The 20,694-nt window shown below is 43.2% G+C and overlaps 1 protein-coding gene across 4 annotated transcripts in view; it reads right to left on the reverse strand.

The window, feature by feature from the left end:
* Positions 1-20,694, reverse strand: part of ARMC8 (armadillo repeat containing 8) — a 62,229-nt gene extending 41,535 nt beyond the window's left edge. For 3 of the 4 annotated variants that reach the window (XM_066326186.1, XM_066326184.1, XM_066326183.1), the window contains exons 1-3: positions 20,507-20,694; positions 18,574-18,650; positions 5,555-5,626 (exon numbers count right to left, since the gene is read on the reverse strand). In XM_066326186.1, coding sequence (XP_066182283.1) covers positions 5,555-5,626; positions 18,574-18,650; positions 20,507-20,551 — 194 coding nt within the window. In that variant the 5' untranslated portion in view covers positions 20,552-20,694. The remainder of the gene's footprint in view (positions 1-5,554; positions 5,627-18,573; positions 18,651-20,506) is intronic. The other variant, XM_066326185.1, reaches the window with a different exon arrangement.

Genomic DNA, 20,694 nt, shown 5'->3' on the forward strand with positions numbered 1-20,694 from the left:
CCTGTTTGAATTAGATTATCAGCCAGCTTATGACCACCATCTGAACTACTGTTCATTTAAACAAACCAATTCTAAAAGGTTTTTGTCTGAGGATACCAAGTGACCTTATAGCAAAAATCAAGCCGTTTTACTTCCCATTCACCTGCAGTTTGAAATTCTTCATTGTATACAAAAAGATTACACTACAGTCTCACTGACTTTGATATCACCAGTCAATGTCCTGCATCAACACATGAAAGAGAATGCCAAGAATACATTTTTGAGTAATTCTGTACAGATTTGACTCTCCCAGCTCCTTAAGAACAACTAGCAAGAGGTATCGTAAAGCTACCTTCTACATGATATTTTTAAACTTGAAATTTAAAATTCTAATAAAAATACACAATAGAAAAGGTGGCATTAGAAGTACATCTTGTATTAAGAACTTTCTTCATGCTATCAGAACAGGCACTTCAGATATGGAGTTGTATAGTTTCTAAACAGCAGCTCTCATACAATTCTGCTGACTGCAAATTGCAAATTTGCCTTGACTCACCTGTACTCCACAGCTGGGTTAGAAGAATACTTTGTTCCAGTTATATACATCATCCTTGTGGAGAGAGTTATTCCTTATTAGGAGATGCCTAATTATGCAATCAGGTCCTGACTGCTGACTAGATTTGAAGAAAAGCAAAGGACAATCACAGAAGAGCCTCTGCTCCCTACCTCATTCACCACACCCTAGGGCAAAGCAAGCCTTGGATAACACCAGCATGGCAGGTGAAGCTGCTTCCCCTGAGACAGCAAACCCCAGCATCTGTGCACAGATCCCTGCGCTGGAGAGCGTGACAGAAAATCCCAGCGCAAACTGCACAAAGAACAGAACAAGGCATCGGGAAACAATTTTGTCCTGACCTCTTTAAGGGCATTCAAGAAGTTTGGACTAAACACTCCCTAATGTGCATGACAGACCTCACAATAGTGTGTCCAAGCGCATGGAGTTCCTGGAAGCAAGCTGGGAACATTCCAGGGTGATGAAGGTCACAGAAGATGTGCAGACCTGATAAGAGCACATTTACTAACAGCCCCAGCAGAGGCCAGGGCTCAGCTCCTGCAGGGACCAGGGCAATCAGGTAAGCACAGAGGAGCACTGGAGGCATGAGGAGTTCTGACACATCCTCAGGCCTTGCTCCGAGGCAGGATCACACAAGGAACCATTTGAAGTGGCTGTCCTTGTTGATTTTCCAGCTCCCATTTATGGAGATCTGTGGCACTGTCACCTCAGCAGCCCCTCAGCATTTCAAGGTACATTTCTCCACTGCTGTAGGGCAAATCCTGCTCTCTCCATTCTCTGCTCATCTGTCTTGTTTTTAACTCCACAGAACAAGACCTGCTTTTTGTGAGTTAGTTTTGTGTGATTATTGAGCTGAGGCAAGTCTCTGTGCAAACACAACACAAGAAGTGGAGGTAGAACACGGTCAGAAGCACTGAGGGTGGTTCTGTAAAAGCTCTGTTACACCAGCTTGGCTCTTCACCTGCACCTTTACCTGCACTGCCAGGATTTCCCTTCTCACATTTTTTACCCGGTTACACAGTTATCAAAAGCACCAATCTTTTATTCTTTTAGCAAACTCTAAAAGAACACTGCCTGAAGGAATTTCATTATGTTTAACAATAAATTGAAACATAGAATTTCATGTTAGTGTGTTTATAGCCCTAGAAACAATTTAAAAGCCCAATAAATTCTTCCTAGTTTTCACTTCCATAGGCAACCTAACAGTCTGCTGTGCAGAACTTAAAATTTAAGTGATGGAATGGAGAAAAGTCCTTCAGCTGTTCTACATGGCCTGTAATATGTACTTGAAAGAAATTTTAAAGATTTAAAAACCCAACAGTTAAACACTAATAAATGACAGGGAAAGGTTAAAATTAACTACATAAAACTCTTTGAGGTGCACCTACCTACAGAAAGCTTTGTGAAGAAGTGCTCTACCACCTTACGATGCCAAATAACTGACTTTATGTGATAGGGGAACAATCAGCTGGAAGTTAGAAAATCATTTTCAGTGAGTGACAAGAATAATTTAGTGGTTCTTTTGAAGGCCCAGGGTGGTTGGGATTAAGATTTGACTTAAAAACTGTATTAATTTTGGAACAAAGGAATAACTGAAGCTCTTAATGAAGTCGATTAGACTTTAAATATTGAACACTCAACAATAATTAGATCAGCAACAACTTGATTCAGGTAAGGTTTTTTGTCAAAATGACACAGATCAGAGCTTCAACAGGTAACTACAACAAACAGGAAGACAAAGCTATGCTCTGCTCACTGGAATTTAACATTGCTTTTCCCATGCTCTGCCATCCCCCACATGAAAGAAGGAAGGAAATTAGCCCAGGATTGCTAGTGTCTGGATGGCAAACCAGCAATGCTGCATCCCTCTGGGTACCAAAAGCTGCTCCACAGACCTGCAACGCTGACTTATCAGACTCTTCCTCATGCTCATTCCACCGAAGGGTTTTCTCTTCCAGTTTCACCTCTGTGAGCCACTTACAGTTCAGAGGACTGGGAGCGAGCAGCACACTACAGACTGCTTCTAGATTAACAGCACTTCGTTCAGAAGCCCTGTCAAGATGACTTAGAAAAGAACAATTTACATGTGAACTGATGATTCAATCATTTCCCTGAGACTTAGGCTGTAAGAGGAACTAACAGAAAACATTGAATATTGAACTTGGACTCCAAAGAGGTGTCTGACGTGGTGATGGACATAAAAGCTGCACGATTTGTTCTTATAAAACTGCTGCATAAAGGGGCACACCAACAATTACTGTGGACTTCTTGGTCTCTGCTAGCACTAATGTGGGGTAGAAGGAAAAAAAAGCTGAAGGACAGTACAAGTAGGGAACTATTTTTGCCAGTGTTGTTGCCTTAGCTTTAAGTTGGTCTGCCACTGAAAGGACTTGGCCTTAAAATAACTTTTCCCTCTAAACGTTAAAAATTCTGTTTTCTGAGACTACTACTAAAAAGCAAGAATTTCAAAAAGTAACATTTCTTCAGCCCTAACAGGGGCTCAAGGCCAGTATTCCATGAGAATGGAAATTATATGATTCTAGGAAGAGATAAAGAAGATCACTTCTTAGGAAACAAAATCCACACACAAGCTGACTATTTCCATTCTGAACATCCAGGGCCAAGTCTGTGCACACATTTATACAGTTTTAACACCTCCTAGTTTTAAATTCCAAACATGGTAATTCTGCAAGCTTTCTTTCATCAACTTTGTTTTTCCTAGCACCCTCGTCAGAACAAGCAGTCCAGAGGTGACCACAGGTCAGACTGAACTTTAAAGGGCCCCCAAAAAAGGTACTGATACATGTCCCTTTCCAAAGACGACATCATGGAAGAGCCAGCTCACACTCAGGAGGCCACTGGCCCAGAAATGACAGGGATTCACCATTCTTCCAAGAAATTCCTTCCTTTGTAGGGAGATCTTCAAAAGGACTTTGCATTTCTTTGCAATATTTTAAAATAATTGGGCTATTTCACATATTCCAGTAGTATTTGGCCCAATTTCAAACAAAAGATACTTCCTAGACTTGCTTCCCAACCCAGTATGAGTCTGTTCTAATATTTAACACACTGTTTTCTTTTCCACTGAGCGACAGGTCTGAAGGGGTTCCTTGGGTGTAAAGAGTATTTTCTGAAAACTTGATGGAGAAATACTTGGGGAAGGAGAGAGGAGCAAGAAATGAGTAAACAACCAGCTGAACCACAGGACAAAGCAGCAGCAGAATTCTAACAATTCCCATTAGAGAAGAGAATCAACCTCCAATGGGAGCCTGCAACTGAACCCTGTGAAAAGTAAACTGTTCTGAAAGACTTAAGCAAAGAATGCCAGGTTGGATATTCCTCTCCTCGCTGAGGGAGAAGCCTGGCTTCCAGACTGGAATTCCACAGGCCCCATACCCCATCAGCTTCACTGATTAGAAGGCACATCAAAAGAGTGAATGGATTCCCACCTCATGGACTGAGACCAGCAAAGGAGTTGTCTAATCCAAACAGTCTATAATCTAGTGAAGTCTGTCTGCAACACGTTGAGGAAATTGTAAAGCCTTCAGAAAGGCACTTGGGGGTAGATGATGTCAGCTTACAGCCAGGGAAGATCCCCTTTGGGCACAATAACTCAACCTATTTCAGCTAGTCCTCCAGCCTGAAGAGCCTTTTCTGAAGATCTCTGAAGAGACTTCCAGTCATTTGAGAGTAAGTTGTCCTGAAGAGAGGACACTGTGATAATTCACCTTTTAACGTTTCCCAGGGCCAGTCATTTCTCTGCAGTTGTAGATTAACTGTATCATTTACCTGGGCAGCCAGAAGGCATTAACAATAATGAAGAAAAAAAAACACTTTTGAATTTTCCTTACTGGGCACACAACAAGCAGCAGCAAAAAGCAGGAAAACTGAGGGAACAGAAATCCTACAAAACGTAAGAACAGGCAGATTCTAGATTTGGAAGGTGAAGACCTCCTGTAGCTTTTAAAATGGAACCACAAGAATCAGCAGGACTTGCAAGAGCCCCTTAAGGCCTGCTGCCGATAGAAATTCCTTAAATTTCTCATCATCAACAAATGCCCACTTCCGTCTTTTCATCTCCTGTGAAGTCTTCTCTTCACCTGTTTGTATCTGGTCGAAAGGGAAGATAATCCAGCAGGTTTTGTACAGGGGGTGGCCCCAATGCTAATCTCTAGAGAACTTCAAGGGCCAGCCTTGGCACCAACTCAGTCTGTCAGTGAGAAGACACTCTGCAAATAAAAAGCGTTTTTGACAAAGCAGCAGCAGCAGCTCTCAGGCAGAATAGTTTGAGACCTGGTTGCCATTTAAGCAAAAATATACAGATGGGTGCCACACTGACAGCACAAGGACTGCAGTGCTCAAGGTTTTCATTCTCCATTGCTGCAAACTGAGGCTGAAAGAAAGCTGGAGGAGAAGAGGGATGAAATGAAAGCTGTAGTGAGCAGTCAAGGAGCTGAAGTTACCTGTTCAATTTGTACTAGTAGAATCAGGGTCCAGAAAATGTTAACATCAGCTGAAGCAGCAAGGTACAATAAAGTATATCAATGGTTTTTAATCCTCTGAAGCAAGTGGGGCAGACAAGCAAATTATCTCAGATGTTTTTCAATATTTTATATTAAATCTTTAACACAACCTTACACATTTTCAGTTATGAACTCACCAAGCAATTGGCTGAAGAACAGGATTAAGATACAACCACTTTCATCCATCATTAATATCAATGTCAAAAAAATGGATTTTATTCCTGAGCTGATAAAGTTCAATAAAAACACCAAGACTACTTTAGAGAATTCCATGAAATTCTAAATGAAAAGCATTACTCAACAGCCTGTTCTGTAATATATGAGTTTAACAGATATTTCAAGTCTCTTTCAGTTAGGTTGAAGAAAGTATTCAGTCAACTACAATCAAAGTTAAAACAAAAAAAAGTGCCTGTGATTGAAGGATCATTATTCCAGACCTGTTGTGAATCAGTGAAAAGGACAGTAGCAAAGGACATACCTTGGAACTGCTCCCAAAACAATCAAGTTGGCTTTTTGTTTGTTGTTTCCAATTACAGCATTTTTCATATCTCTGTAAATCCAGAAAGAAAAACAAACCCTGGTAAATTATGCTGAGGTACTGAGGGCTTATCTATAGAATTTACTATTTCCATGAGGCTTATCAAGCAGTCTTCCACATGTCCATGCTGCACTACAGACTGGGCAGTGCTTCAGGGCACAGTTTCCTCAGCCCACAGGAAAATACCCCAGGGCTCTGGGATTCCACTACATCCCAGCTCCTGCAAGTATGCAAAAACCCAAACTATCTCACATGCACACCATACACCAATGAATCTTATTACTGAGAAAAACTAGATATGCTGGTTCTTTGTCCCCATATACTTACTACACTTCTAAAACAATTAAAAAACCTCACTATTGGTTGGGAAGTCAAATATTGGTAACTTAAAGTATTAACAGAATAGTCTATTGGGTGCAGGAAAAGGCAAGCTAAGAAAAAGGAACAAGGAACCATCACCAGTCTCCAGCCACCAGGCTTTTACTCTCCTCTTCACCCCAGGCTTCCTTTCATGTATTTCAGCAGGACACCTAAACATCTGTACATCAAAATCTCAGGAATAAAGTGGAAACCACAGCATTTTCCCGCCTGGGCTCACTGCAAGGTCACACACATTACACACATTCATACTGTGGTACCAGACCATGGGAAGCACTTTGGAAAGTGGACACTGGTTGCACACACTAAGAATTCCTATGAAAACCTGTGGTTTGCAATCTCGTTCAGAAAATTGCTACTGCATCCTAAAAACTATCACCACCTGGTCTTTTTTCTCTTTGTCTGAGAACATTGAGAACATCCAGAGAATCTGAAAGCGAGATTGCAACTTAGAACTGGTTTCAGAAAATCAAGACGGTTCATTTCTAGGAAGCTTTCTAGTTTTTGGGGCGTTTAAGAGCAGAGGAAAAAGAAAGATCAACTTCAGGTAATTCTTTATTAACAAAAAGCCAAAACCAGATTGATTATAGTGTTAGCAGCAAAATTGTTAAGTTAATCACTATGCATATAATTTATGCAAACAACTTGGGAGTGTTAGTGGTTGCTTTAAGTGACCACACTTTCTTGCCTCTGTATCTCTCCTAGCTGCTATCTGCAATTTTTAGGAAATGTAGAGCAGCCCTGTCCTGTAAGATCTGCCCTGGCCAGCAGGAACACTGTACAGTCCTTTGGTGTCCACTGAAAAAAGCAGATTTCACTGCACCAAGCAGCTGTCCCGAGTGCCCCAAGTTTAACAACTCCCTCCAGCCGAGCTGTAAAAAACTTCTAAAGACAAGGCAGGCAACGCCTTTACTGGCACAAACAGGACCTTCATAAAGCTCAATTAGCAAAAGGTAATTGCCTGTTCTCCCTGAATTTCTCCAGGTGCTCTCTCCTTGCATACACAAGAGTACTTCAGGAATTCCAAGCTAGCTCCAAGTGCAGCGGTGATCTTGGAGCTTCAGCACAGGAGCATCACTAAAAGCAGCTCAGCTGCAGTTCTGTGCACACCTGAATTCAGCAGAGTCAGGAACGCCCCTGTCAAGGAGCCACCACTGAACAGCAATTGCCAGCCAAGCACAGCTCCACTTAGCATCAGTGGGAAATGCGGCAGCCTTCCTGTTGTGTCTCCCTGAGTTGGGTAACTTCACACTACAAGGCAGGAAGTAGAGGAAAAATAGCAAGGTCAGGAGACACGCTAGGCTGGAAGCCCCTGAAAATTCTACAAACGGAGTTGAAGTTGTCACTAAGTGGTTTCAGTGTCATTTCAGTGGTTTCTATGCTGAACCCTTCACATTAAAGGTAGTTTTTAGAAGTCTGTGAAATACAAGAGTCAGTCCAAAACAGTGGCAGAAGGAATGGTCAGATGTCTCAGAGGAATAATGGAAACTGCACCAACAGATGTGTCAAATTCAGCACTAAAGTGCTCGTCCCCCTCCAGGGCTTCTGAAGAGGCTGCCTCTCCCCACTGCCCTGAAGCACCAGTGTCATTGGAAAAGCTGCACCATATCCACAACTGGCAAAGGCATCTCAAGGAGCTAAAGAGGAGGCACTAACCAAGCACTCTGAAAATTAACAAACAGATTTTGGTGATGTTTTAATGCTCTGCTCGGGTGATTTAATACCGTATTTTGTGTTAAAAAAAACCCAAACAAAACTGAAAACAACACTACCCAACTTTTCTGATTCCTGCCCCAATCCCTAACAGAATGCTTTGTTAACCTTATAACCATGTAATAAGTATTGCCTATTAGAATTATATTTAGAGACCCTTTTACAAGTGGGAGGAGCATGGCCAAGTTCCATAACACTCAAGTGGAGAGGGTTAGTGAGGGCACAGTCCTGATCTGTAAATGGTTCAGATTAATATCTCCATCCCACATCCATAAAGTTCCTCAGAAAAGTTACGTCAGATAGGTGAGAAACAGCACAAGCTTCAGATTTCTGACAGATCCAACTCGACCAACTTCAACTTGCAGGCAAGTCCAACACCTTCAGGCTGGAAACATGACCAAAACCTGTCAGAGACAGGACTCAAAGGCCCCCATGTCTGTGTGCATTATGGCACTCCCAAGTTCCCTGCCACGTCCCCTCTCTTCCAAGCTGCCACCTATAGAAGCGACCCTATTCAGGAATACACAGGAAACCATGGATATGGAAAGCAAGAATACCCTTAAAATGCCATATTCAAATGTTGCATAGTAGTAGACTTTTTTTGTGTGTACTATGAAAAATAATTATGTAATTCTGTATGATATTTTATAGAGATTTTCCTGATCAGGAAGCTAATTCCCTAAGAAGTAAGGAACTACCATATGCTATCCTAGACTATCAGGTCCTTGGTGAATCATAAACCTTGGAAAAACCGAAGGCAACTCCCTTATTTGAGAACATTACCACCAACAAGTTCAAGCCTGACTGATTTCAGATCCAACACATCATGAGATACATCCAAGGAAAAAAAGCAGCAAAGATCACTATCTCCTACAAGAGGTAACAAAGAAACCTCAGAGTCGGAAACCTAACCTCCACTTCATTTCCAAATGTCAGGCACCCTGCTCCCATTCCTTCTGTGCCAAGGAGGCCCTGGCGTGAGGAAGAAGGGAACAGCAGTAACAATGCAGTTGCAGGGAGATAAGAATTTCAGAAGAACACATCTGTGGTGACTCCAGGCCTAACCTGTGACAGGATCATAACCCAGAAGGAGATCCAGCCTTTCCAAACCCCAGCTCCAGGCTCAGGTTATGAGCTGACTGCCAGGACATAACCAGCACCAGCTGGAGCAGCCTCCCCAGGAAAACTCCGAGCTGGCACCTGCACTCAGAACACCTCAGCACTAGTGAGTTTCTCAGCTCAGAACAGCAGCTCTGTGGAGAGGCAAAAGACAAACCTGAAGCTCCATAAAACAGAGCCCTTAAGATGCAGTCCAGGTTGGCTGGGTTTTTGGTTTGGGGTTTTTTTTTAATATCCTGCATATTAAATCTTAATAGTTTAGATTCAAACTAAATTCCAAATAATTTAATAAAATAACCTGAATTGCAATCAATTTAATGCATAGATTTAAAATCTGATATTTATGCTGACATGTACTACAGTGCAATAAAGTAATCTACATGAAAAAACAGGCAAGAAAGAATAACACAGGCTGCCAACAGTAAAATACTGCAGAGATCCTGGCTAAGTGCTTGGGAGTATTGCTTCCTGAAGTGCTAAATCAGCTTTTTCAATCTCTTATTGCTTCTTAAAGAAATAAAAATAGCGTTTCATCAGTTCAACGCTGTGACCACTCAGCTTTAAGTTATGAAACAACCTAGAGACTGGAAAATCAGCAAGACTGATTTTCTTCCCACAAACTTGGGAAAAGCAGAAAAAATAATTGGGTGATGTTTGTCAGCTCAACAATGTTTCAGAATGTTGCAACTCAAAAGCAAACAGTTCAATTAATTAGTTATAAATAAAATGCAGTGCATGCTAGTATATGAACACAGCATGAGTGTTTAAAATATTTTAGGAGTACATTAAACTAAAAAAAATTTCTAATTTCCATCTAAATACAGCTTGACAAGAGTTACAAGAGGAACCAATTTGCCAACTGTATGGAGTTCTGGTTTTATTCTGATATTTAATGTGTAATTGTTTGAAGGCACCAGATATAGACAATTCAGATAAGCAAGAAGTGATATTAAATAAAATGGTTTGTGAATAAAATATGGTCTTTCCATTTCAATGATTCCTAACCAATAAAATGCAATACTACTACATGTCTAGATCCTGAGAAAATCAGTAGTAAATGAAAATTACTATTGCAGAAGGAAGCTGAGGCGCTGACCTTCATCCTATGCAGAAATTACCGAAGCTCAACATCTTCACAAAGTCAGTTTTAAGTTTGGGACTCCTTCCACAGACTAAAACCCCAATGACACAAAAGAGTGAGCTCAGGTCCCAGTTGAGAAAGAAGAAACTTTCACAGCATCCCCAGTGAGGCCCCATACCTGCATCCCTCCTGCAAAGAAATCCTGAGAAAGCAGCATGGATACAAGGACACCCACAAAACAATTTGTCTCTACCTCCGTTTTTAAATATAGTAAATCAAGCACCAACAGAATAAATTATAAAATTCTGTTAGGAAGCCCTGGAGCTCTCCTCTGTCACCTTCCACCAAAGCAACACAAAAGATCTTGAAAGGAGCCAGAGTGACTTGAGGAAGCAGCCACAGGAACTCCACAGCAGAGGAAATAAACAGCCTGCATGACATTTCCTCATCTTACGGCTTTTGAAAACAGCAGGGAGTCATATCTCAGGGGTTCCTTGAGAGAGAAGGGTATCAAACATGACCTGAACAATCAGAGAAGGAAAAGCACCCTGGGCACCTCCAGCCAATGCTTTCACTTTTAGTATGAAATAGTTCCAAGAGATTTCAAGCCAGAGGAAGCTCCCAACACAAAGCACTGTCAGGGCTGGAGATTTATCTACCAGGGGCTGCCCAAAGCCACCAACAACACAATGACAAAGCAGCATCCTCAAAGGTTTCAAAAACCTCAAAATTCAACCTTCTAAAAAGCTGAGGCACTGGCAGCTGATACAGGGACACGGCTTAGACAAAAACCAGCTGCCCCAACTGCAGGAGAGTTTCCAAGTTTCAGGATCATATAAGCAAATGGCACCTGCACTGGCTGGACTACAGCCAGAAGATCACTGTGGAGGAGCTAAGTTTGGACAGTTATGCCTCCTAGAGTTTTTTCTTCTCCTCCTCCCTTTTCTCCGCTCTCCCATTTTTATAGACAGATGCAAAACAACATCAGGCATTAATGACCAGTTTTTACATGTTAAAATATGTCCATCACCTTTGTCACAGAATTAATTTCTAACATGGACACTACTCTACTCTTTCAGTAAGTAGATTGTTTGTACTAACATAATTCCTGGTCCAACCAAGTGAATAAAATGTTACAAACTCCCGCCAACTCAAGCAAACCCCAGAAGTCCTAAATCACCTTATTTTTAAGGTCAATCATCAAGCTGGGAAGCAAAGTTTCAAGATTTCTAACCCCATTTTAAAATATCAGTTGGTACAATGAAAAAGATGATTTTACAGGAAAGAACAAAGCAGCACATCAAGACAGTATCACTCAACTCCTCTGAAAAAGTCCTTAGAAACTGTGACATGAGCAACATACAGTGCAAACTAAACAAATTAAAACAAAAGCCTCTGCATCCATGGTTATTCCCAATCTTAATTCTGTAGTCTCAGTGCATAAAATCAAAGTGCTGTAGCAAAACAGCACCTGGCTATAATTACAGCACTGCAGAACAGTAGAATTTAACACACACAATGCTGAAAGTGACAGTTTAATCCAGCTCCTCCATATCACAATGCCATTGAAAATGCTTGAACTCTTATCTCAAGTATCCACTCTGGAGAGGAAACTTACCGTGTCATAAGATTCCTGACAAAGAAAGTCTACCAAACAGAAAGGTGTTTCAGTGACCCATACCTGTATTCAGAGAAATTGATAGCTTACTCCTACCCTGAATTTGTCCCTTCTCCAGTGCTCCTCTTGCTGTGTGTGACAGACTGAAGAAACCTCTCATACCAAACCTTCACTTCCAGAGGAGTTTACATCAGTCAATTCACGTGCTGCCCTTCCAGTCAAGCTTAACAATGTCACCTCTCCATGTTTTTGGCTGCAGTTTCAAGTTCCTTTCCAGTCTCTACCTGGAGAGATGCTGCTTTTCCCACTGCTCCCAAGCACGTTTTACTGCCTCATCCTTTCCACTGAGTCTGGATATCCTGCTACAAGTTGCATGAGATCAGTAATGGAGAGAAAATTTGCCTCACTCAGCCTTAAAAGCATTGTAACCCAAATTGAAAGTGCTTGAAGTTACTGGTGGATGGGAGTTTAGCTGATTTTTATTATGTAACCCCTATAAACTAAAAAAAACCCAAACCACACTAATCATAGCTGGAGAGAGCTCTGTATCATCAGCATTTCAATTTCAGCATCAGTCTCTGCTGTTTAACCACACTAGGTCCTAACAGGAAAGAATTACCCCAACAGAGGTGTGGTCAAAACAGCTGCAGCTCAGCAGAACTCTCACAAATCCTCACTGAGAAAATCCCTGCTCTGTGATGCCAGATCAGCAAACACTTCTTTCACAACTGTCCCAAAACAGCCAAACCACATGAAAAGAGCAGCTCCACCACTGCAGCCTCACATCAATGACCCAAAATATCAAATACAAGTAACTGTGGTACCTTTTTTCTAATGTCTCTATCTTCCCCCAAGGACATTTCACTTCCCAGTATAAAGGACTGCCATCAGCATTTAGCAGTGCATCCCACAGCTTAAGCAAAAATTAAATGAAATTTCATTAAACCAGGAGGTATCTGTAACACTACATTTTTACTGCACTATTCTTCATTCACTGTCCCTTTATTTAAAGTTACTTTTGTCCACTGTCCTCTTTTAAGTCCACCACTCTTTATCCACAGAATGTAGCCCACCACAAGTGATCCATGTGGAGAAGTTTTCAGTTTCATTCAGGACAGGAAAATACCTTAAAATGGCCTTGCAGTGTGTGTTTCGCTGTGAGCTTGGAATATTGTTTGACACTGCCCACTGTACCTTATGCTAGCAACTACCAAAGGATCTCCAAACCTTATTAATTTAACATAACCACTACCTATTAGATTATAATAATCAAAAGTCCTTCTCTCATGAAACAAAACCTGATTTTTATCTCCAAACAGCTAAGCTACGATGATGCACTTAGTCAAGCCTAAATTCCCTGTATCAAATGGGTGTTATTAAGCTCTCATTAGAACAGAAATCCCCTAATATCTATATGCCCATAAACTTTCTGATTCTAGAGCTTTTGGACATTTCAGATAATGCCTGTCTGAAGTATATTTTAGCAAGTAATTCTATGAGTTACCCTTCCTGCTATTATCCCCAAAGAAAAGCATCTTGACAAGTGACATTATCAGTTCAGCACCAGTAACACAGCAATACATATTAAAGTCAGCTGAATCATCTGGTACACAGATTAATTGGTAAACAGAGTTCTGTGTCTTGCATGTTACTAGAAATACCAACCCTTGACAGGGCGTAAGCATAAAAGTTCCATACTGCAAATAGAAAATGAGCCGCTTTTGGAAAGCTACTAAATTCAGCTTTTTTTAATACTGATTCCAATAGTGCAAACTGGCAGCTTGGAACCAAAAACTCCAGTGTCAAATCTGAAGAATCATGAACTCCGCAGCACTGCTGGTTCTGTGGCACCTATCCCTCAGGCCCAACCTCTGAACTCAGTCCAGACAACATCCCCCACACCTCCAAAGGGCAAAACTATTTCTCCCCAGCTGCCTATGCCCTCCCTTGCAGGCAGCCACTCCCTTTGTGTAACAGAATAGTAAGGAGAAAGTAAACTCTGAATGGCCATGCAACGTTCAGCTGTGCTCAGCTTGAGGTCTGTTACTGAGTCCCACGCCAGGACTGCTGTGAGCAAAGCTTGCCCCATTCCCTCCAGCTCCATCAGCCAGTCTGACAGAGGCTGCTCCTCCTCCCTCATCTGACTCTGAGCCTCAAGCCATCACAGGAACAGTATCCTCATGCTTAGGTGGTATCAACACAGGGGTTTTGGAGAAAAGTGGCTTCACAGCCATCTCAAAAGTAGCAGAGAAACAGGGTAAATAACCACCATTCTCTCACGGGCTCGGAGCAGTAACCGCGAGGCTTGAAGTATTAAACATCCCTGTAAGGCTGAAGATTGCTGGCCAAATATCATAGACACACCTGAAGTTTAGCCCACCTCTAAATATTAGACCAGGAGTTACAATACACAACTTACTTGCCCAAAAAAGCTATTCTGCATATGCACCTTTTGCTGCACTGTAAAAAAATGCAAAAGTGAAAGTACCTTTTTTCTATGACAGAAACAGACTTACATTGAAGCGCATCTTCCTCTCTCCCTTCTGTCTACACCATCCTTCCACCTGATTACAAAAACCACTGCACTAAAAGTACCTCTTCACAGAGCACTACTTAATTCTCTTATGTTTAAGCCTTTCAGTTCCTTCTCTCCTTCTGAAAAGCCTTCCTCCACAGCTCACCTCTCAAAAGGGAAAAGCCAACAAGGGGAGCAGTGCTCCCAGCACACCTAAACCTGCTCCAATTTTTGTCAGATCAGCTTCCCAGCTCCAAGCCACAAAGAGCCCAGCCTGTAGTTCACAAAGCACCAACGAGGGACTCAGGAGCCTCTTCCCTCAACAAATGAATGACTCTGCACAAAAACAAGGCTTCAAAAAATTACATCACTTGTTGTTAGCCAGTAACACCTCCAAGTTTCATGCAGGATATGCATTTACTACAGTGTGCTGTCTAGGAGACAACAGAATTGACCAAAATGTACAGGGGCAAACCATGAAAGAACAACCCTCTAAGGACTGCTCTATTCCCACAGGGCAAAAGTAATATGCACAAAATCAAAACAGCTCCTGCAGAAAACTGAGGTTCAGAAGTGCCCACTGAGATTAAACATCCGAGGCAGCTGTTTGGGATGAAAAATGTGGAAACGAGCTGTTCATCACTTAGTGTTACAGAAAGTTTGTTTAACAGACAAGAAGAACAATAAGCAGAAGTAGCCTCTTCCCAACTGCCTGAAGGGGGGTAACTGTTGCTCCATTAGAACTGAGATGGGAATTTCCTCTCTTCCCACTTCATGAAGTTGCCTCTCATATTTCACTAAGTTTTTGCTGTGGGCATGTGTGAACACTGCACTGCTGATCCCTCCAAGAGCCATAGCTGTGAACACAGCACACTGTTACGCAGCCGTGTCTAATGAACCTGTGCCTGGAACATTTACTACAGACACGAACCACAAAAACAAAAGAACTGGATGCAAAACACACACTGTGTGAGGACCATGTGCCATTTCTATAGGATTTTTCTTTCACTGTGCTGAGAAATAAAATGCTCACATGAGGTTGGAAAACGCTTGTCTACTTATTCCTGCTGGCCATAAAGGACAGGAACAGCAGCAGCAGCACAGGGATTCTCAGTGCACCACAAAGATGGTCATTTACAAGTCTTAAAGGATGACACCCTCTGACTGCTGAGGAGTAGCCTGACGAGAAACAGCTGGAACCTTGAGTAAGCCTGGCTCCTCAGAAAGGATGTTCCTTTTAAACCCAGCCTTGAGGTGGGATTACATAGTTCTCCATAAAATGATAGACTGCCACTTTGAAGGCACCAGGCTTCAAATATAAGCATGATAAAATGTCTCTCAAAGAAGCCCCTACTAGCAAATAAATTAGAGGATAGAAACAGGTATCAGTCATGGATCTGTTCAATGGGGTCCTGAGCTTAATAGCAGGTTAAAAGCAAACGATAGTCTAAGGATCACAACCCAGAAATGCTTTCAAAAAAATAAATAAATACTGCAAAGCAGAAGATGATGTTGCAAGAACAACCTTGGGACAAATGAAGCTCTCATAAAAACACAGAAATTTACAGAGCCACTTCTGTTCTGTTCCTCTGCCAATAACAGCAAAACATTGAAGAGAACCTTTAAAAGACCACAGCATCTAATGCACTGCAGTATCTGTGTGAGGCAATGTATGCACTGCCAGCACGAGCTGCACACCTGACATCAGTGCTGACCTTGCAGAATGCACTCAGAGCACAGTGGAGAAAACCTGAGCTGTGCAACAGCAAGAGGAAAGGGTCACAGGAACATCTCAGGAGACACAAAGCAAACCTGTAAAGACCTCCCAAGCATAAGCATGGCCACCACGTAGAGTTCATGTTTACGGAAGGAAACTGCTGTATGAACCTTGCTCATCTGCAGAGACAATAAGTAGAAGGTAAATACACACACTACCCACAGATGTGGGTAGTAAGATGGGCCTCGAACAGTTAAGTGCACTACCAGGTACAGAAAAAAAGGCAGTAGTCATCTCACCTATTCAAATCCTGAAGAGAAATTCAGGATTTCTTGGCAGGTACAATTCTCCCCATCTACCCCCCATCCATACCCAGATGAGCAGAACAGAAATTAGATGAACAGAAGTTCTGCAGGAAACTTGGCATTTTGAAGTAAGATCAAGAGACCCACATGCAGCAGTACTGGACAACAAAGAAATGGTTTCTGTTTTCCCAGTAGAAGGAAAATAAAAAAGCTTCTAACGAGGTAAAGCTTTATTGTCTGGACAAGGAAAATTCTGAACACCACCTCTCTGAAAACTCATGGGAAAGCAAGGAAAAAATGAGATTTTAATCATTTAAATGCTTTCAGAATATGCAATTAAAGCTTTCTCAAGTTACAAGATGAAAACTGGACTGGCATGATTTTCAAGTTCAAGAAGCATTTAGGTACATTTTACCTTTATCAAAGCTCATTCAGAAGTTGGGTTTCATTAAAATTACAAGGATGCAATGAAAAAAGCCCCAAGCCCAAGTTATTCATTCAAGCATACGAAAAACAGGACTATTGTAACTGAAGACAATCTGCAGAAACAAAGCCTCTTACAACAGCCCATTTTCTGATCCTTGATATTCATACAGTTCCATCAATCAAAATAAAAATCTAGGTCATCAGTATTTCCAGCCAGGATGCAGGGAAAAACCAGCACATCTTAGGAAACAAAGATTTTGTGCAAAGGATGCAGCATATCTGGTAAAGCTTCTGACAGGCACTTCTGGAAAAACTTTAATCCTTTCCTACTCCACCCCAAATACTAGATCATTCTAACTTCAATATCTCTGCATATATCCCAAAATCAAAGAAAGAAGGACAAAGCAGTATTTTTCTGCCCAAAAAGAATCCTGGACTGACAGAAAATTTTAATATATACACTACTCTAAATTCTATCCTTTATATACATTTTTATACTCTATCTTTTCTATCAATTTTTCTAAACTGGACTGTCACACACACACCCACCAATAATTCAAAAACAACACATCTGCCGCAAAGGACTGGCTCAGAGTCAGTAAAGATACTCTCACAATTAAAATTTCAGCCAGAGCATCACAAATACAGTTTTACCATCCAAATCTGCCCTGTGAGAGATTCTGTGAAATAAATTGGTATTTTCTTATCTTTAAATACGAGAAAAGGATCTCAGCATAGAATCCACTGACACCCACGGACAAGATGAAGAATTTCAGATGTTACCCACAGCAAAGATAATGCCTAAAACTCCTGCTTCTGGGAGATCAGTTGTACTGCAAAAGATGAATAACATATCAAAAGACAGGGAAGGGATTACCAAAGGGTTGTGGGCTCCAGCCCTTTGAAAAGGAAGGAGAGCAGGGATGGAGGACCAGCCATGGCTCAGAGCATCTGCCAGGGAGAAAAGAGGGGCTAGGTCACCCCGCTGGGACACTGGATGAGACACGTCCTTCCCCAGGACCACCCCACCACCCTTATGAGGAGGGGACTATGGAGGCCAAGGGGTGGAAGCAAAACCAGGCTCCCCTAGAGTAGAGTTAAGAACCTGTAGTTAGAAGATAGTTACAGCAGGATATCAGAAGTTCTTATAGAGGTAAGGGGCTATTCCAACAAAGAAAACTTCCAGGACAGTTTTACCTGGACTGGGTTCTTCACATATTTTTAAGGGACAATGACATGTTGCTCCTAGACACTTGGAGTAACTGTTTTCATCTGCTACTGGGGAACACCTCTGGTCATGCTAAGCAACACAACCAACATTCTTGGCTTTTTGATCCACTTGTTCCTCTGATTTCTCCTAGTGTTTTACTGGACAGCCACAGGCAGAAAGCTACTTGTAAGCCCAAAAAAGTCTGGTTTCACCACCAAAGTCAGATCTGGGCAAGGTCTCATCTGCTACTTTGCTGGAAAAGTGATTCTAGTGGGAAGCTCAGGGCACAAGGACAGCAAGGGAACAACCCGGGCTTTGCAGCAGTTTCCCTCCTGCTCCTTGACTGACTCTCTCAGTCACTACCCTGACCGCTGGCACGAAACAGAAGTACTGAAATACAGCTTGTATCCAAGCTCTGTGGAAGCATTCTCTTGCAGCCTGCAGTTCCCATGGGGAGACAGAAGCCAAGCACTAAAAAAGTCAAAGCCAACACACAGACATGGCAGCAGGGGAAAGAGTAAGAGGCAGGTATACTGACTTGGCAGTGCAGTAAGAAAAAAGAGTCTCAACAGACCTGGAAGAGGAGCAAAACATGGCCAAAAGGCAGAAATACATCCAAAACATTTTCAGTGCTCACAGAATGTTTAACCTCATTTCTGGCAACTGGGACCTGTGTTATAAACCATATGCACTACAGAGTGAGAGTCTATGTCAATTCTATATCAATACTGACATATTTGTATAAAGATTTGCCAACTACATTTCTCAAAAAAAAACACATGGGAAGAGTTTCTTGCCCTTGACCTATCACTCCAGTAGGATCAAGTACACCTGGCCTATGCACAACCAAGAGCCCAAGAGTGTTTCAATGACTTACATGACACCTTGCAGGACTTTTTGGGGATCGAGATCAAACAATCTATCGACATAGTGGCGGCTACTGGCTGTGACCTCCTGCAGAGAGAGAGCAAACAATTGCAATAGTTTATATCAATTCATACAATGGCTTATGCAGCAGCAAGTCTACAAAACTTCCCAGGCAAGAGGAAAGGAACCCACAGAATTATATTTAAATGTGTAGTGTGTTATTGCCAGGCAACATCACACAAAGATAACCCTGTGTTCAAGTGTAATCTAGAGAAGATGAGGTGCTTAATGTAGATGACAACATGGTAAGTGTCAAAGCAAGTTAACAGAGAGCTATTTACAAACTGCAGTCACCAGCACTGCCTTCCATCGCAGTTTTATTATGTTTAATGACTATTCAGAATAAAAATCAATTCCTGGAAAAAAAGTTGCAAAGAGCAGTTAATGTTGCTCAAGAACCATACCCACAAGCAAGCTCTCCAAAAGAAGGAAGCTCGTAACAAGACATTTTTCAGTAACTTACTTTGTCACAACACACCTACATTTCAGAGCCTGTGCTACACACCTTCAATGGGACAGCAGCACAGTATTCCCCACAACGTTCTCATAGTGCTGGGTAAGACAAAGCAAATTCTCTTCTCAGCAACAGGACCATGCTTGTAAGCTTCACATTTATGCACCACTGATTTGTTATTCCTTTTGAGAAGATCCAAAGCTGGAGATGGCAAGCATTCCAAAATACAAGGGTGGGAAAGGGGAAGGGAATTTTCCCTCCAGGTTCTCATGAACACTTGCCAGGGTGTGCTTCCATCATCTCACTTTTTTTTCTTTTCATTAGCTCTTTTCATTAAGATTTGCCCATTCTTTCCTTACGAGAAGCTCTAAGGGAATTGAAAACTCTTCCTTGCTTTAGCAAGTATCTGCTGTGGGGCTGAATCTACTCCTGCTTCCCCACCCCGATGTCGAGAGGCACCAGCAGCTTCTTGCCTGTGGTCTCACATCACAGAGAAGAATCATCTAGAGGCAGCAAGGCTCCTTTGTTTCCAGGAACACCACTAAATTATGCCACGTAAATCCTACAGATACACTTCCACCGTGTAACCAAAGACAGTATTTTTGAGAAAAGCAATAGACTTCTGCCTATTTCACTTATGCATTTACACGTAAAACTCTTTTAGACTTCAAAGATCCTGTAGCTTTCTGTTTCTAAATTATTCTGGTTTCCACCCCATCAGCTACAAAGTCCGCAATATGTAGAAGGATATTCATATGCAGGCAGTGCCCCCCAATAGAAGAATTTAACGACATAATCAGTTTCAGGCTCTCTTAACCAACACGAAATTTTCAGGGGAGAGAAGGAAAAGCGCCAACCCTCCGCTCTTGCGGCAGCAGCCGGGCTGCACCTTTTGCATCGCTACTCGCAGCAGCCGTGCGATGCAGCAGGACCGCTGCGCGCCCCGGGCCGTCCCCCGGGGAAGGAAGGGCAGGCGGCTGTCAGAGGCTCCGCAGCACGGCGGCTCCTCCCTGCCGCAGGAGCCGGGACACCGCGAGGAGAGAGCCCCGGCTCCGGCACAGCCCCGACCCGCGGCGGGCTGCGAGCGCACCTGGAGCCCGTGCCCTGCTCCGCAGCCCCGAGGGACAGCAGCGCCGACAGCGCCGGGCCTCCGCGTGCCGAGCAGCCGCTGCCCGCGGCCGCCGAGCCCTGTCAGCAGCGAACGACACTTCCAGAGCGCCGGCGCCTCCGCAGTCACGGCACGGGCACCTCGTAGGGCGAAAACCAGCGCCGGGAGAAGTTGCGGCGCAGGGGGCAGAGGGAAGGAGCGCAGCCCCGCCGCCCGCACCGCCCCCGCTCCCGGCGCAGCCCCAGGGCCGCTCCCGGCGCCGCCGGACAGCGGGGCCCAGCGGGGGCCAAGGTCAGGCAGGGCCCGGCCCGCGGCACTCACCGAGAGGACGCTCATGCGGAGCGGCGCCTCCAGCACACACGCCATCTTGGCGGAGCGCTCCGGCACCGGCGGCGCCTCAGGCCGGCGGGCGCGGGCTCATGGCGGGCGCGCGGCGGGCGGGGGCCGGGGGTAGCGGGGCGGGCCCAGCGAGCCGGCCGGCGCCGAACCCCCGCTGCCGCCCCACCGCG

This window comes from Sylvia atricapilla, chromosome 10 (genome assembly GCF_009819655.1).
Source record: "Sylvia atricapilla isolate bSylAtr1 chromosome 10, bSylAtr1.pri, whole genome shotgun sequence".
Taxonomy (NCBI): Eukaryota; Metazoa; Chordata; class Aves; order Passeriformes; family Sylviidae; genus Sylvia; species Sylvia atricapilla.